Raw genomic sequence first — 13630 nt, forward strand, 5'->3', positions numbered from 1 at the left:
TCCGGGGTTTTTGCAAACTGTCTAGTGTATTCTGATTCCTGACCAGAGCGGAGGCACTAGGTGCTACCAGCCTGGCTATCTGACACCTGCTTGTTCCTTAGAATGTCCCAGAGTATGGCATTAAACTCATCAATGGAAAAAATTCAGGTAACGCCATCACTCCAAATTGTAGGTTTGCGCTGTGAGGAGGCGATCTTGCTCATAGAACGAATGCATGTTTTTCATGGTATTTTGTCGGTTTAAACTGATAGATACTGATAGATAGATACATTTAGAGCATTTCTGGCAAAAGCAATATCTTCTCCATGGAGACAAGCAAGTGTCTGACTTCCCACCATAAAACTTACACAGTGAACCTTAAATAGCTTATCTTTTAAGCTTTTTGTGTTGATTTCATGTTCATTTATGCATTAATATTGCCTAAGGGTGGCAAGTGACTACACTGAATTTATTACTACAAGCTTTCTCAGACATTGTACATTACACAAAGTTCCCACCCAAAGGGGTCATTTAAACGCTCTATATTACACAAAATTGATTCTTTTGAGCTCTTTAAAAACATACCTGGAATTAGTTGTGTTTTGTTTCATTCCCACACATTTGCATAATCCTGCATTATTTGTCTACATCTCCAAAGCTCAAACATGATTCTAGTGATGGTGTGTGGAGTTTAAAAACACAGTGGAGCACTTCCTGTATTACCACATGATATCAAACATTTTCTGTTTGAGAGAAGAACATAGCCTAAATATACTGAATTTGTGTTAAACATGTGGGAATGAAACAAAACACAACTCCAGGTCTGTTTGTGATGAGGAAACAACATTATAACATAGATTAGAAAATACCATAATACATACATTATCTAAATGGTCACAACTGTATTGAAACATTTCAGTTGCCAGCTTATCCTATTACATGAGTATTAACTTTCAATCAAATGTGAACTGCTCTGTATTAAAAATAGTCTTTCCTCATGCAGTTTATAATATCCGATGATGACGCAGACAAACCTAAACCTCTATTATCTCTGTACCTTCAGGCCTGACTGTCCCACACATAAATGAATGCCGCTTGATAGGAAACATAATACTTTCCCTTTCACACTTTTACCTGAAGTATCTCTCCTCTGACAGCAGTTTTCCCCACTCTATTTCGACTCATAACATTTCTCTCTGCAGGGGTTGTCCAAGGCCCTGGCTGTATTTTATATGTGACTTTACAGCCCAAAACTTTGTACTTAACTGGAATGACTTGCTGTTTTTATTGGGAAGCCCCAAGTGAGTTTATATCTTGTAATTGTATGTGTAAATCTGTGTAACTGGAGGAGAATTAGGTTTTGTACTAAAGCTGCACGATTTTGGAAGTAGCAATTTTTCGGATAAGTATTTTCATTTCATTTGCTTAAAAATGAGGATTCTGTTCAGGAGCATTAAAGGGCCTATATTATGCTGTTTTTAGATCTATGTTATATTGTTTCCTCATCACAGATATACCTGGAGTTGTGTTTTGTTTTAACACACAAACCCTGCTTCTTTAGGCTGAGTTCTTCTCTCAAACTGAAACACTCTTTTCCACCTTATGGTGTCATGTAATAATACAGGAAGTGCTCCACTGTGTTTTTAAACTCCATACACCTTCACTACTACATTTAGCTCATTTCAGTCCAAAAGGTACAAGGACAAAAGGTAACTTGAAAACTACTGCTTCATCACAAGGTGGAACAGAGCATTTTGAGCTTTGGAGATGTTGACAGACAGAGGCGGTGCTACCATTAGGCAAAAGTAGGCAGCTGCTTAGGGCCCCCGAACCTGGTGGGGCCACCAAACAATTGCCCTCAGTGCCACTAATGGCCAAGGCCTCAGAGCAATTTGATTTTCCCTCAGTATGACATTAAATGAGAGTAGTTTACTTTTAAACAAGAAAAACACCATCAAAATAGTATCTGATTGTCAAATCTGTTTTTAACTGTCAAAGCATCCTCCCTTTCTCATTAAAATGGACTAGTCAGCTTGACCCCTGATTTGAGCATAATCATAGCATAATCATAATCATATGTAATGGATGGAAACAAAAATGTAATTGTACTAGCAATAAAATAAAACTACTTTCAGTTCTGGTTATCTAGTAGGCGACCGAAATAATAAGACAAGTTTTCAGTTCACCCTAATTCAAATAGAGATGTGTGTGTCTCAAGAACAATGAGGAAAAACTGAGAATAATTATTAAAAAATACAAAAAAAAAAAAAAACAAACAAACAACAAAACAGTATGTTATAGTGTGGGCCCCAAACTCAAGTTCACCTAGGGCCCCCAAATTGTTAACTCCGCCACTGTTGACAGAACAATCATAAAGTGTTAATCAAACATGTATGAACAGAACAAAACACAATTCCAGGTATGTTTTTGATGAGATTATAATACGGCATAAAGCTCACATGAGTTAATTTTCTCTAATATAGAACCTTTAACATGAAAACAAACTATAAACTGATTTTTGATGTATAATATTTATAAATAAAATTATCACATAAAGCTAATTTTCTAGTTAATTTAGAACCTTAATATAGAACCTTTGAGAGACTAAACTACTAAACTAAACTATGAACTGATAAACTAATACAAGGATCCCATGCACTTCTGAACATATTTTATAGAGACTAAAGTACAGGTACAACACGCTTTCTTCTATAAAGACTCTTTCTTTTAGACATTCTATTATTTGAACAATTGCAGCCTTTGCTTGTTGATAATTGCACCAAGTGAAATTGTGTTTTCAGTTTGATTTGAATACATTGTGCTGCTGTGTTGTACGTCAGAGAGCGAAGAGAAATCAACAGGAGACAGATCAGTTGCAGTGTTGGAGATGTTTTGGGCGAGATTCATATTTAAAGTTGCCATTTTCATTTTAATTTGAGCAAAGTACCTCAATGAGTAGGAGGGCGTTTATTTTTAAAACTTAGAGGCACGTCTCTCATCACTGACGCAAAAGGAACCTGCTATTTCTCTCCTCTCTGGTTTATTCACCAGATTCCCTGAAGTACAACTCACCAAGATTTATTTGGACTTTTAAACAGGCTACAAAATTGCAGTTTTTAAGAAGAATAAATTACAGACATTTAACTATAAAAAGTCACAATGTAATAGATAACATATTGAGATTAAATGCAGTAAGTGTACACAACAATGGTAGAATATTGCTTTCTAAATACGATTCAAGCTACTTTCCATTCAAGCTGTTAGACTTCGACAAACTTGATTGAACCACAAGGGAAATTATTTGGACACAGTAGCTCACACATTACAATATATTATAATAACAAAGATCAAAAACATACATGGTAATAATAAATTCAAAGTAAGTAGCAAAAATAAAAATAAAGTGATATTGGAAATTTCAAAAATCTTCAAATGAGTCTTAAAAATGTGAATTCAGACTTTGATTTAAGGCATTTCTGTGACCATTCAACCTCAAAGGGTGATGAAAATTTGCTTTTAGTTTTTAGTGAATATTTTAATGATTATAGTCTTCTTATAGTAGTTCAAATTTGTGATTAATGTTGTGGCCTTAATTTGGTCATTCAAGTTCAAGTCCTTACCTCAGTTTCCTTATCCCCTCTTTCTACTTTGACTATAATTGCAGTCCTATTCCCCAGACCACACACAGACAAACTGCTGGCGTGTGCGTGCAGTGTATTTCTCACGTGTGTTGGATCGTCACAGTTTTATGTCAGCTTGATTTCTCTCTCTCCATAATATGACACATGCATCTAGCACATACATCCACAGGGACCGCAGCCACATAATGGACCAGGTCTCTGCAGTGGCTCCACACATCTCTCTCTCTCTCTATGGGGAAATGACAAGTCTGAACTGTGACAATGTAACAGAAATGGTGAAATGGTGATGGTGAGAGAACAGTGGTATTTTTAGATTTGTTGTTTAGATGGGGCGTAAAATGTGGGACAAAGCTCCAGCGTTAGAATTTCATGTTTACTCAACCATTCAGAATTTGACAATATAGTTGAGGCGGCAATATTGATCTGAAAATAACAATAACATATAAAACTGCCACTCAGTAATACAGGTGATAAAAAATAGCTCCACATTGTCAGCCTTGAAATTGCCAGTGTTAATTGATAACTTGAGAACTGCGTCTTCATGACATCACAAGGTGGAACAGAGCATTTTGAGCTTTAGGGAGAGAAGCAAACTAATAGTAAAGAGGACGCAGACATGTTTAAATGAAACAAAACACGATTCTAGGTATGTTTTTGAAGTGCTAACTGCATTATAACATGGCTTACAGCTCAAATTTGTGTACCATATATTTTGGACATTCTGGAGTGTTACACCAGCCAAAAGATGCATAATGAAGAAGAAAAAAAAAACATATATAAGTCGCACCGGACTATAAGACGCACTTTTTGGGGGAAATTTATTTTATGAAATCATAGACCAGGAACCATCATTTCATCTTGAAAGGCAAATTATAGTAATAACAATAGAACAGAGAACAACAGGCTGAATAGGCGTCTGATATGTTCACATAACATATTAAGTTCTTCAGATAACTATAGCATAAACAACAGAACATGGGAAGTTTGCCAAACTCTCGATTTCACTCCAAATCACTAAATCCATTGAATTCTTCAACCTTGGTGTCACTTCTGAGCAACTCCGCGACCTCTGGAGGTAAACGGAGCGCTGCTTCCTCTTCTGTGTAGCTGTCGTCAGACTCAGCATCAGTTCCAGTTAGAATTATTCTGGCCTTTCTGAGTCCCAACAGGATGGTTTGGGTTGTCACTGCTTCGATCATCCATGGTTTGTCGATCTATCATTGACTTCCAGGAAAGTTGCTATGCACAAGCTCCTGGTTATCGTGAAACTGTGTTCTCCATCCCCACCTTTTTTTTTCACTAGGACAGCGGCTCTTTCTGCAGAAGACATGTGCAGTAGAGTGAAGTGACAATGGTACAGGAGTAATAGGAGCAGCAGATACTGGCACACAAGACTAGAGCCTCTTGAGGCTGTCAGTGTGAACATTTTAATAGTTGCACTGGAGTATAAGTCGCAGGAAACTTCCAAACCATGAAAAAAGTGCGACTTATAGTCCGGAAAATATGGTAATATAGGACCTTTAATCATACAGTATTTTTGCCCATTATATTGCATGGCAGCTTATATCCATTATCTCAAATGACATTATAATGAGTGGATCTTTTCAAATGTTCACTATTGTCACAACCCCAGCTTGTTTTCCTGTAATCACTGCTGATGGCGTTTTGATCTTTTATTAAGTTGAGGACCCTCTTATGAAGTCTTGGTTATATTTCCTTTGCTCATTAGCCTCCTCATCCTTGTCTACAGTGTAAATATTGACGCCTGTTGTGATGCTGTGTTGCCGGGGTCACGGGGTCACGAGGATGTGTGGATGTAAACAGCACGTGTCGCCTGCAGGGCTGTTCTCTGGTCTGGGTCAGTCGCTCAATAATGCACTGACTCCACAAAGCATGAGCAGACACAGGCCCAAGTCGAAACACCACCATGCCATAATTACAATAATGAAGTCTCTATACAAGAAGTACTCACACATTCCTACCCGACATGATTTCTCTTTTTCTCAAGCTAAGACCGAGAGCTGAGGTTGATGTAACAATTCTTTATGTGCATGAATTTCTATGGATATTATTTCGACTTTCAGCATGATTTCCAATTCACTATTTTTCACAATGATGCAGACACACAGCAGCCAAATCTGGTTTAATATTTCCCTTGTTACAATGTGTTTTATGGGACAAAACCATGTATGAATTTTAATAGTGATCACAAAAGTGGTCCTATCTCACAATGATATATATAGATGACTTCAAACAAGATGCAAACAACCGTGTGTTCAATGTCCTTCTAGTAACTTTTCCCTATACCTCTTTGACCCATTCATCAAACCAGTGCCTTTAACCTGTCATGTCATTGATTCTAACAGTAGTATAGAAACTAGATACTCATTAGAGCAGGTATCGATACTGAAGAAGTAGTATAAGAGTACATAGACTAGTATACAGCCATGGACCACTGTGTAACTTACCTGAACGACTGAGAGATTACACAGATATAAGGCCACATGGTAATATAAAAGAAAGAGAATCGAGTCTATTTCTTAGTATTGAAATCGAGTTCAGAATGTTACCTTCATGACTACACTATTTGGGATAAACACATTTACTACAGTATTTAAAAGCCCTAATCCCTTGTATAAACAAACCGCTGGACCAAAACCAACATGACCTTTATTTAGAAGTAATATAATAGGAATTTACAAAACAAATGAATCAGCGAAAACGAACAAACTAAAGCTCTGGACATTGTGTGTGCTGACCCTCCCTCCCACCCTAAAAACGTTGTTTTTAATCACCATTCCAGCCAACAGCTTCAAAATGTCTTTGCTCCCTTCCTGCAGGTGGCAGTATAGACAGCGACTGTGCCTTTGAAGGAGACTACGCCGTGCCCCCCCCTCCTCTCCCCATGACCGAGGGCATGCAGCACATTCGCATCATGGAGGGCGTGTCCCGCTCACTGCCCTCCTCCCCCCTCCTCTCTCACCAGGCCCTGGGGGTGAGGCTGCAGTCCTGCAAGAAACTCACAGGTAAGACCACCACACTGAAACAGTATAAGATAGATTTAAAGTGGAACTAAACACTAGATAAATTATTTTTCCACTACACTGCTTTGTATTTTGTGTTTTCGTAGCAGAACAGCTGTGTACTGTTGCACTGTGCTTAGTCATTTATTGGCATTTTTTGTGCAAACTAGGTACATTTGCATCTTTAAGGTCAAAAACGTATAAAGTTTATGCTGTCTTCAGTGGCCTCTGCAATTTCCAGTAGTTGGTGACATCACGTAAAACTGTCCTGATTGCAGACGGGTATTTCTGATTGCAAACGCTTGGCTGCAGGGGTGAAGTTTAAAGTGTGGATACCTGTTAGACAAATCACTCTATTTCTTATACCACTAGACCACGTCCCTCCTCCTCCCTCACGCTCTTCTTTAGTCCTACCTAGTTTAGCAGCTCTATTTGAAATGTGGTTGTGGGCGGAGTTTACGTGTTTAGTCTAACTTAAATAGTATAGACCAGTATGTCTCAAAATTTGGTACGTGGGCTTCTTGTGGTGGTGGGTGGAGTTGTTGCAATAGCTTAATTTATAGTCTACTTTGTCCATATTTTGGTCCTCCTTTGGGTAAGGTGTTCGATACAGCTACTATTTTATCCCTGGTTTGCCGAAATTTAGACTTGTAATAGACATGGTTTAAATCTGGCGACAACTCTTTTCTTAAGTCGTACTTGGTGTGCAAATTTAAGAACCACCAGTCTAGTGTGTAAATCTATGCATTATGTGAATTATTGCATTCATTTAGCTTCTGTGTGGCTACTGTAGTTTCCAAAAGCTCCCAGGCACATTGGATTATAGAGAATTAGAGAATTATTTGTGCTTTTGAATAGCAATTCAGTTAGACATTATCCAAGGTGTATGGGTTGGAGTGTAAACATAGAGTATATGAAATCCACTTTGCAGTTATGCTATAGGGACCTTAAAGCCTCCAACGCACGCACTATTTCAAAACATTAACATAAAAAAAGCACTGAAGTTTAAACCATCATACAGCTACTTGTGATCGAAGAGTTTTGTGTATTTTATTTTTTTTTTTCCAGCATGTGTATTGTAAATCTGTAAAACATAGTCAAATAAATATACATAATTGGGTCCGATCAAGCGGTAACGGAAGGAAACAGAGGCAGATTTTTTTACATTCAAATAGCTCTTATTCAGAAACTAGAGGGACTATTGAAATAAGTAAGGTATCAGAATGTTGGAAAGAGTTAACACTCCAACAGGGTAAAGTTAACCTTGCGATATTCTTTCAAGTTGTTGACAAAAAAAAAAAAAAAAAAATCATGTTGGTAACGGAGGGAATGAAATATGCAGCACTTTTTGGGCAATAAATACAAACAGTGATAATTAGCGGTTCTCACTTACATATGCTTAACAAACTGGTTTGAATATTTGCTTCATATAGTTTTCTACCATATGGTACAAGATTAGGTTGAAAAACCTCTTACTTTTTGAGTAATGAGATTTTTTATGAAGAAAGGTCATGGTAACGGAGGGAAAAGTAACGGAGGGAAAATTGTGCAAGCAAGTAGAAGGTGCATGATTTTGCATAATTTGTCAGCTTTTTTCTTCCGAATACTTTATTACTTCAAAATTAAAGGTAACTATTTCTATAAAATATGTCAGTCCTTCCAAGCAAATTTTTATCATTTTAAATAATTTTTTTGTGAAAAATCATGTACCTTCATCAACAGTTCAAAGATCGAATAAGCACAAGATATGATGAAATACATCAATTTATTTACATGATTTGCAGGTCTTCGAAATTTGGGAAATCATTTTTGTTCCATGTTGCATATATAGTATGTTTAAAACGTATGTAACTTTAGAACCAAAAATGGTACAGAAAAAAGGTAAACAGTTTCATAAACTAGAGTACATATGCTATCTATTGAATACATTTTTATATCAGATGCATTAACTTGAATTTTTGGCCTTGCTATATACTTCTGCTTGACCGGGCCCAATTTTATTTATGTATTCATTATTTTTTTTGATAATGGACATCTGTGCTTGCAATTAAATATTAGATTATAGCAAAAAAACTTCCTACCAGAATCTTGTCTAATCTTTAGTGCCAACTGATGTTTTTGCTATATTAATTAAAATACATTTTCTTAGCTTTACCCATTTATATATAGATCCGTGGATGTCTTCAGATACTTGTTGTTTAGCCTGTAGTGATGCGGAGATGTCAGGAAACAGATGTTGACTCATAATTCCTTCATTATGGTTTATAAGAGCCACAATCACTTACAGTCTCTTACCCACTCGTCCTGATGGTGATGATGCACTTGCAGGAAAACGCTGTAATTTCCAATTCGTCTAATAAACACTGAAGGCATCGCTAATTGACTCCACAGCAGCTGATGAGTTTCATGCTTGTGGTCAGCCCTGGCCTCTCTGCTTGCTCCTTATCCCATAATCGTGCTCTGCTAATCGTTTCCTTAAACACTTTTGTAGTGCCTTTTACTGTAATGTGGGGCTGTGACTTTTTTGCTTTGCAGTGGGGGTGGAAAATGTTGTTTTGAGTCAGATTCTAATTTTACAACAATAGAACATTTGTTTTCTGTAGCGTCTTAGTTGTCCTTAGGGTCCATAGTAAAAGAAGGTTGAATTTGGTACTGATTTTAGACTGAATACGTAGCTCTATCAGTTCTGACAGAAGTCTAGTAAAGGGACTGGCTAACTACAATAAAATGTAAATGCTCTAGTTGTTTAATGTTTTGTATTATTTGTCTCTTAGGAGATGCAATAATTTTCTTTTGCAACCCATAAATGAGCAGAATAGGGCTCGGAAAGTGAAGACTAGAACTATATCAGGACTAAATCAGGTCTTGCACAGGTCTTAACTCTGTAAACTGTTTATGGCGCTATTATCAGTAAGCATTAATTAACCATGACTAAATCAGGTCTAAACCAAGACTATGAAAGGATAACCAGGATAAAACACTATGTAACCTGTAATCAGTTAACTAGGATTTAACATAGAAATGGATTAAGTGGGAATAGGGTCTAAACCAAGAGTAAACCAGGACTAAACCAGGACTAAACCAGGACAAAAGCAGGGCTATGAAAGGATAACCAGGATAAAACACTATGTAACCTGTACTCAGTTAACTGAGACTTAACGTAGGAAGGATTAAGTGGGAATAGGGTCTAAACCAGGACTAAACCAGGACTAAACCAGGTCTAAACCAGGTCTAAACCAGGACTAAACCAGGTCTAAACCAAGTCTAAACCAGGACTAAACCAGGACTATGAAAGTATAGACAGGATAAAACACTATGTCACCTGTACTCGGTTAACTGGAACTTAGTGTAGAAAGGAATTAAGTGGGAATAGGGTCTAAACCAGGACTAAACCAGGTCTAAACCAGGACTAAACCAGCACTAAACCAGAAGAAAACAATGAAAAGACCAGAGGAAAACCCTATACAATCTGTAACTAGTTTAACCAGGTATAAACCTAGGTTTAGTTTAACAAACCATGACAAAAACAGAACAAAACTAAAGGATTTAACCAGCACTAAACCAGGAATGATACAATGCAACTTGTGACCTTTTAAGTCTTGGTCAGGACAAAACTAATCTAGGCTCAGAACTAAACCAGGACTAAACTAAAACTGTCTGAAATTTACCCAGCCAGGACCAAGCTAAACCAGATCTTAGCCAGGACTAAACCAGGACTAAACCAGGACTAAACCAGGAATACCACAGTGCTGCTTGTAACCTCTTAAATTGTGGCTGAATTTACCTAACCCTAACCTGGACTAAACAGATCTATGCTAAGAACCAAACCAGGACCTAACACCCTATATTGTGAAGTCACGACTGAACTAAACCAGGTCTAAAAGAGAACTAACCCAGGACTAAACCAGCACTATACCCACTGTTGCTTTACTGCTGTGCACACCAGTAGTTTTGGAGTGAGTATTCAGAATAAGAAGTGAAGTATATACACCTCTCTCTCTCTCTCTTGTATGTGTGCAGCCTCCACACAGCAGCTGAGTGGGTGGGTACAGGCCTTTTAGAAGTGTGATTTAATACTCACCACTAGGGCGCACCAGCCTCACAGTCTGCACACATCATTAACTGCTCCTGATTTTGCTCCTGGGCCTGTGGTTTCACTTCAGACAGAATCATTTATAGTCCTCTCCTGTCTGTGTAGATTTCACTGAAAAACAGACCCAAAATCCCATCTGGGTATACTGGGCAGACAGTGTAGTAGTAGACAAGAGGGTAAGTTTGGGGCAATTGAATTTTAGATTAAACATTTAATTTATTTATTTTTTGCACATTTTTTTCCTGGTTTTACCTCCTAACTATCTCCTTTGTAGGTTTTATGCTTTTATGTTAAAATACAGTAGGAAGAGTATGTTTGAAATGCTTGCATACTTTCTTACTAGTATTCTGGTCTATTGGTGGGTGTGAATAGCGTTTTTGTTTTTTTAACGACAAAGAAAATATCATATCATTAGTCATACCGTTATTGTTGTACAGTATAATAAACTCGTCTTGTTCCTTTTCAGACGCATAGACCTTACAATAATGACTAAACCAGGACTTAACCAGGACTAAATCTGAACTAAAACCATGTAATCTGTAAACTCTTTAGCCATGACTGAGCCTTGACTAGCCAGGACTTAACTAGGACTAAATACCTGGACTACACCAAAACTAAATCCAGAAATAGACATTGTTTCAACACATTTTGGATGAATGTAAGCTCGGTTAGATTTCTGTGTGTGTATGTCCTTATATGTCCGTGGTTTTCTCTAAATGCTTAAATTGTGTCATTGTCTCTAATTGACCTGGAGTGATTTGTGTAAAAGTGGATGAATGTCTCCCACAGGTGTAGTTAAGAATAATAGCCCAATTGTTTTGTATTTTTGTCTTTGATTCCCAATGGATAATCCATGTTTGTACACATTTTAGATGGATATTCTGTATTTGCTCTAATAACAAAGATTATAAGAACATTTTTTGTGCAGGTTACCCATAGACTATATAAAGAAGTGGACTAAGTGAGCATGACGTCACCCATTGTGTCCGGTTCCAGTCAAATGAAGCTCACAAGGCTAGCCAATATATAAGCAATTTGGAGCTGAGTTCTGTATTAGGAATAGGAATTTATTTATTAACAAAATAGTGAGATAAAAACACCAGGATCACGTACAGCAAGTTTTAATGAAATTTTGAACATTTTAAATAAGACCAAAATGACGAGCCTGACAGCAGCAGTTACAGATCAAGTACTCCTGGTTTAGTCCTGGTTTAGACCTGGTTAAGTCCTGGTTCAGTCCTAGTGCAGTCCTGGTCCAGTCCTGGCCATCGGTTCTGGGGTGTATATATTTATAATCCACTAATGACAAGGTGTAGGTTCAGTCCTGATTTAGTCCTGGTTTAGTCCTGGTTTAGTCCTGGACTAGTCTTGGACTATTGGGCTGTCGGACTAATGGGCTAACCCTGATTTATCACGGGCATGGGTGGGTAATGGGTGGAATGTTAACAGGCCTGGGCAGGTGCAGATTTGACTTTGATATAATCACGGGTTAACAGGCGGTATGGTGTGGGCGGTGTAGGTCTCCAAAAATGGACCTGTGCAGGACTCTGATGTAAAGTCAATTGGAGCCAGAGTTGATGGATCCAGAAGCACCCCCATGCTCACTTCCAATTTGGAACGCGGCAGCTATTGAGTTAACCGTGATCCTTTATAAATTCAGTCTGTGTTGTTATTTCACATCAGTCTTTTTATTTCATATCAATTATTTTGCCATTACAGTTTTAGTCTTGTCATGATTTGGGATGAGTACAGCCTTGAGCAGAGCATCTGAGCTGCCCAAAGCTACTTCCTGTTTTAATCTGTTGTTCTTGACCTGTTCAGTTTAGTGGTTTTAGTGGCTCTTTGTTTTCAGTGGAGACCTCGTACCATCATTATTATGCCATTAACACGCACCATTACCCAGGTCTCTCATGCACATCCTTTATAATTGTGCATTCTTTTAGTTGCTCTGATGCTGATTTTAAACGTGTTTTTGCACTGGAAATGAAGCGCACGATGGTTTATAGTCTGTTAGATGTTTCACACCTGTCATTCTGGCTCAGCTCAAGCACAAAATCCTGTCTGTGCTGTACAACCTTGTTTTTGTACATCTTGTAGTTGTGAAATGCTCTTTTGACGTCCACGTAATGTAAGAAGCATTTTCACACTTTTATTTCTTGAAGATGTCTGTCAGGTGGATTATTTTTGCCTTGATAACTAGACATTTTCTACAACTATTAGTTAAGGTTTAAACCACCATCGACATGCTTCTCTCAAATAGACTTTCATGAGAAATATTTGAAATTAAATTGTCCGCGGAAACATCGAACTTCATCATTAACTATTGTGACAAGCCACTTTGAGAATGGGAATACCAGATGCTGCAGTGGGTTGGCAGTGATTCAACTCCATACTGTTGTTGTGTTGTCCATGAGCAAGACACTTAACCCACTTTGATTAGTATGAAATTGTTGTGTGTTTGTGTGTGTGAGTGACTGGCTATAGTTTGGGAGGCAGATGGCTCAGACTGGCAGCCTCTCTTCTGCCCCAGGGCTGCTGTGGCTACAATTCTCACTGCGTATGGAGTGAATGAATAATGCAGTTTTAACTACTTTTGAGTAGGGCTGAAAGATTTTAGGAAAAAACTGAATTGCAATTTTTCTGGCAGATATTGCGATTTCGATTTCATCCATGATTTATTTTTATTTTTTTCAAATTAAGTTTTTGTGCACATGAACTTTTGCAAACATCACAGACACTTACATCATACCAAAGTCCTGCACCGATGATTAGGCGCTGGACTATTTGCGCACATTTGTTTACGTTTTACAGAAACAAAATTTAAAACCACATGGCTCATTTGCATAAACTATAAGTGCTGAAAAACACTTCTGTTGCTGTTGGACTAAAGGACA

At 37.7% G+C, this 13630-nt stretch overlaps 1 protein-coding gene across 1 annotated transcript in view; it reads left to right on the forward strand.

Moving 5' to 3' along the window:
* The window catches only part of tanc2b (tetratricopeptide repeat, ankyrin repeat and coiled-coil containing 2b), a 271242-nt gene that overhangs the window by 114539 nt on the left and 143073 nt on the right, over positions 1 to 13630 (forward strand). Inside the window, exon 5 of the mRNA XM_055150162.1 lies at positions 6461 to 6646. Coding sequence (XP_055006137.1) covers positions 6461 to 6646 — 186 coding nt within the window. The remainder of the gene's footprint in view (positions 1 to 6460; positions 6647 to 13630) is intronic.

The sequence above is a fragment of the Boleophthalmus pectinirostris genome, unplaced genomic scaffold, assembly GCF_026225935.1.
Source record: "Boleophthalmus pectinirostris isolate CB_2022bp ecotype Guang Dong unplaced genomic scaffold, ASM2622593v1 HiC_scaffold_14, whole genome shotgun sequence".
Classification (NCBI taxonomy): Eukaryota; Metazoa; Chordata; class Actinopteri; order Gobiiformes; family Gobiidae; genus Boleophthalmus; species Boleophthalmus pectinirostris.